Source organism: Adiantum capillus-veneris, chromosome 4, assembly GCF_014529385.1.
Source record: "Adiantum capillus-veneris isolate H3 chromosome 4, ASM1452938v2, whole genome shotgun sequence".
NCBI classification, from domain to species: domain Eukaryota; kingdom Viridiplantae; phylum Streptophyta; class Polypodiopsida; order Polypodiales; family Pteridaceae; genus Adiantum; species Adiantum capillus-veneris.
In genome coordinates, this window is record NC_140934.1 from 133,331,771 (window position 1) to 133,336,667 (window position 4,897).

General features: G+C 44.3%; 1 protein-coding gene across 1 annotated transcript; it reads left to right on the forward strand.

The window, feature by feature from the left end:
* The first annotated feature begins 541 nt into the window (after positions 1-541).
* On the forward strand, positions 542-3,708 carry LOC147460004 (uncharacterized). The gene is made up of 2 exons (XM_086511161.1): positions 542-2,030; positions 2,963-3,708. Exons 1-2 carry the CDS (start codon positions 809-811, stop codon positions 3,529-3,531), a joined length of 1,791 nt encoding a protein of 596 aa, XP_086367287.1. The 5' UTR covers positions 542-808; the 3' UTR covers positions 3,532-3,708.
* Positions 3,709-4,897: the final 1,189 nt, after the last annotated feature.

Genomic DNA, 4,897 nt, shown 5'->3' on the forward strand with positions numbered 1-4,897 from the left:
CACTGCCACTGGGAGTGCACATAGAGATTGTCATCGGTACGTTATTAGAGAAAATCGCGAATATGCCAATACCCCAGCATCACCCTCACTCCACCCTCTCAACTCCAGACTATCGACAATTCTAGAATGAAGATAATAGAGGTGGTCTTTAATAATGTACTCATTTTTTAATGAAATCTATAAATAAATACGTGCAAAAAAGAAATGTTCACTTGCACTTGTGCCTTGTGTCCTCTTCTCATCTCTCCATATATATAAACCTTTGGCCTATTAAATATAGCCCCCCTTGAATCTCATGTGCATCTCGATCTTTGGCCTGCTGCGCAATCCTACCTTAATAACCAAATATCCTAAGGTTTTAGAAAAAGTTATTCAAGGGGGATGCTACCGCAACATGGGCTTTCCTTGTGGATAGTCAGCTAACAGCAGTTATGAGGTAATGTTTTGTTTTTTGTCCCCTTAAATCCTGTTGAGGATGTGAAGGGGAACCCCACAAGACCACAGCGACACACTCATTATACAAATTCACGGCGATCTCTACTCGTGAGTTGCTGAGACCACCGCTCATCTTCGAGCCACACGTCTGATGAGGGCCTGCTGTTGCAGCATGTTCCATCCGAAGTCTAGCTTTAATGCTAGTTAGCTTTCGTACTTGCAGAGCTCTCTCTCTCTCTCTCTCTCTCTCTCTCTCTCTCTGCGCTTTGTGCCCACGCCCTTAAAGAGAAGGCTCGATCAAGAAACCGTCTGCCCGCACGCAGAAACGCCCATTTGCCGCTGGAAAATAGCTTTTCTTCTGCTCCGTTTCCAAATGGGCGATCCTGCCGAGCTTAATCGCGAAGTGGACCATCCTCATTTCCGAAGCAGCGACGTGGGCGATTTCAACTTTTCTGCATGCGAGGGCGAGCTGGGCAGCTTTCATTTTGACATGGGCCATCACACAGATGCGATTGGCAATGCTGCAGACACCTCCACTTTAGCTAGCCATGGCGTCGAAGCTTTTTTTGAGCTTAGTGATGCAGCGAAAGCTTTCTGCGTGGCAGACTATAAAAGCCTTGATAAAGACGATGCCCATGCATTTCCGGAAGTGGATGATGAACTGTTGATGGGCTGGGTAAGCCCACGCATCTCTTTCTCGCAAGACCTCCCCATGGAAGACCCCGCAGCCCCGCATACCAGCAGAGCCTTTCCAGAGAAGAGGAAACGGCAAGGAGAAGAAACAGGAGAGCTTAATGATGTCTACTCATCAGAATTTGAGTTTTTGAGTAATGGAGCTATAAATGATGGTGCCAACGAGGTTCGCCAGACAAAGGAAATGATGCTTTCTGCAGACGAGCTTTTCTCAGATGGAAAGCTTCTGCCAATGCAAGTGCAAGAGATTGCTTCTCCCATTGGCGACCTTGACTTGCAAGGAAGTAAGCTTTCATGGCTTCATGAGCGACAGAGGGGAGAATCGAGGGGTAATGAAGCAAGCGTGCACAGCATCAAACTGACCTTACATGTGGATGAGCGCAATGCTTCGGAAGTTAATGAGAGGCTCATGTCCAGGCACCTCAGCCTTGACCTACCAAGACCCAATTCATCATCAACCAGTTGTGGATTGGTAGTTCTTGCAAGTGTGAGTGTAGATAACTCGCCCTGTTCCTCTCCGCCTCGAAGCTCAGCCCCTCCAAATGCCTGCACTGCGACACCATCTGCATCTCCTGCTCTACAGAAGGCTGGCTCGAAGTATACTTCCAAATTTAAGGACTTTTTCAAGCCCAAAAGGGTAAGCTCTTCCATTAGCCCACAGCTTACTAGAGATAACAGTACCACATCCATATCCACATGCAGGATTCCCATTCCCCCAAGGTCCTTCTGGCCATTTTCTAGGAGTAATTCAGCTGGCGAATCAAAAACAGCCCTCCCTTCTCTCCCACCAAGAAGCAATTCTGCTGGTGATCGCAACACTTCGAGGATTGTTGCGAAGAAGTCTAACAATACTAGAATTCTTGAACTGAACAGAACCTCATGCATCTCAAATGGACAAGCTGGTAAGTGTCAAACTTTCTTGTCTTTTCTTCATTTTGTAGTGTGTTCTAAGGATCGTGGGTAATGGTTTTTATCAGCTTAAATTGAATGAACAAAACAGTTGAATTATGATCTCATCTTTATATATATTATGTGGAACTTTGTCTCTTCATACACTCACGGCCGGGAGTAATCCCAATTTGAGCACAAACAGCTGGTATAAAGGCATGCTGCGATGAAGATAATTCCATGTGAACTGAAGCCTGCGTTGCTTATAATCTTGTCTAATCCGAAGCATGAGCTTAGTATGGTTCTTTTGGTGAGGTCAAGTTTTTATGCTTCTGAAGGATGTGGTTGGTTAGCACAGGATCATACCTGAACAGGAATTATTGAGAAAGACATAAAGCTGTGAGAGGAATAAGATACATAGCAGATATTGTGTAGTGCAGAATACTTTTTGGTCTTTGATCTTGGATTGATCTATGTTTCAATCAATTGTAAAATTTCTGTTTAAATGGGCACATATTCTGTCTGTCCAATTGTTAAGGTAATTGTTATTAGTTAACGTCGAATTGTGAAGGTAATTTTTCATGCACGGCGCATATTTTCTTTGTCATATCTCACACCCATGGATTTGCACATGTGATTGCTGTTGCATCTGCTTGATTTTGCACATTTAGAGGTGTCGCTTTGTATCCGCATGTCATGCAATGCTCAAACAAAACTTAGGTTCAGTGAAACTTACCTACAAATTTTAGAGATTTTCCTTTAAATTTTAGATTTGAGAAAACATACAATATTATGACAGATTTAGTGTAAAAATCTTCGAATATAGCCAATTTAGCTCTGAAATTTTCCATGTGTAGGGTTTTCAAGTTTTTTTTTTTTTTTTTTAAATCGAGCACTGGGCGCCATGTATGATTTTTGTTTGCTATGTTGGCACATTATGGAGCAGCTGCTATGGTACCAGCAAGTGAGGATGAATTCCACATCTCTGCAAACAATTACATGGATGTCAACTCAACAAGGAATTGCATTGATATTGGGAGCTCAAGCAATTGCACAGAAGCCGCAAAGAAAGCGAACGCCGAAGAAGATTGTGCCGCCAGCAGTTCCTCCCAGCAGACACCGACAAGCAACGGCCGCAGCCGCAAAGGGAAAGCATCAGGGAGCCCCGGAAGGGCAGCACGCAAAAGATACATGTATACGACAGCAAATTTTTTGAGAGGAAGCCCAGGGAGACGCGGGGGTCTGAATTCTGCAGTCAAGACAAATACAAGCAGGATTGTGCTGAAAAACTTGGAGAGATGCAGTGCTGACAGGAAACTTTGTCGCGAGACATCGGGCAGGCGGGCAGTTGCGTACCCTGTAGCGTTGAGGGTGTCCCCTGTTATAAATGTGGCTGTATACAGAGGGAAAGTGCCCTCCTCAGGCATGTTTGGTCTCAGACGCTTGTTTTCTTCAAAGAAAGACAAGGCTAAGGAAAAGGATGCTGCTGTCAACAACTGGAGAGCAGGTGCTTAAGGGTCCACCAGCATGTGCTCTCTCTCTCTCTCTCTCTCTCTCTCTCTCTCTCTGTCTCTCTACCCACAACTCTCACATATTCTCTCATGCTTATGCTTTATAATGTACACACTGTCCTTCAGGATCATTTTTCTCTCCCTTGACCTTATAAAGTGGAAAGGTTATGTTATGACAAAATATGTGGGAGTTGATGGGTTGAGAGAGAGAGAGAGAGAGAGAGAGTTTTGCTTTGCAAAATTGCATAGCAAGCTTTCACATGGGGTATCCAGTTGGGTTTTCCACTTAAAAAGACATCGAGGCCTGCAGCACAAGGAGATGAGTGCGTATGTTTGTTCGCAAAAAACTAGGGTTAAGTGTATCTTCCACTGGCTAAAATTGCAAAATTTCAGCTAGATTCCAAGTTTTGCCTTTGAAGAAAACCAAAAAATTTGAAAGTTTGTGTAAACGAGTACCGCTGGTCGCCTCTCTCTCTCTCTCTCTCTCTCTCTCTCACTCCCCCACTTTTGGCTTATAGCCTTCATCTCGTAGAACGTGACACTGTTAAAGGGTCACTCCCTCTGCCATATTATGTTAGTAGATACCAGCAAATGCTTCAAATTTGGACCTCACCATCAGAAGAGTTTTAAGGGTGCCCTTGTTAGGAAATATGTTTTTTGGCAAGCCGGGGTGGGTGGGTGTGTGTAGGACCTTTTTGGTACCTTGTACCTTTGTGGTTGTAACTTGTGGACTAAAAGTTAGCATGGAAGTGAGTGAGTACTAGGGAGTTTGGCTTCGTTGCTTGCATAGTACTTACTACTTACATCCCTAATTCTTTAGTCTTGCAACCTCAGTTTGGAGGTACATCGGCCAGTCAAACCATGTTTCATCTCTTCCCAAAGAGCTTTCAAACTCTTTCCCACATTTTCAGTTTGACTCCCTCTTTTACAAGAAAAAGGGCTTTTCCAACTTTGGGATTAGCCTAGGGAAAAGGGGCCAGTATAGGGCTGCAAGTCGCCATGGGAGATTGTTGAAAAGCCTATTGCACGGAATGAATCGTGCAATGGCGCAAAAGAAGGCCCATGCTCATCGCTATGACCAACAAAGAGCTCGATACGAACAATCGATCACAAGCGTCGTACAGCAACGATAGAATTGTTGTGTGTAACAAAAATGGCCTTCCAAAGTGAAACGTTGCAGGGTGAGAAATGAGCTAGTGGCCCAACAAGGCTTGATCTGGAGATCTGTACGGATCAAGTCAAACATCACCCACGCTAACCACGGTTGCATTGGTTCCTTGATGTCTCATAAGTGGATTTTTTTGGTCTTATTCATTGGGGTAGCCGTGTCCCTCTTTTCAGGGTGGATTTTTATTGGCCCCTTTAAACTA

Excerpts from the sequence above, each read along its gene's own strand:
- LOC147460004 (XM_086511161.1), top strand. The coding sequence starts at position 809 with ATGGGCGATCCTGCCGAGCTTAATCGCGAAGTGGACCATCCTCATTTC. Across the intron at positions 2,031-2,962 it reads CATCTCAAATGGACAAGCTG|CTGCTATGGTACCAGCAAGT; the intron begins GTAAGTGTCAAA and ends ATTATGGAGCAG.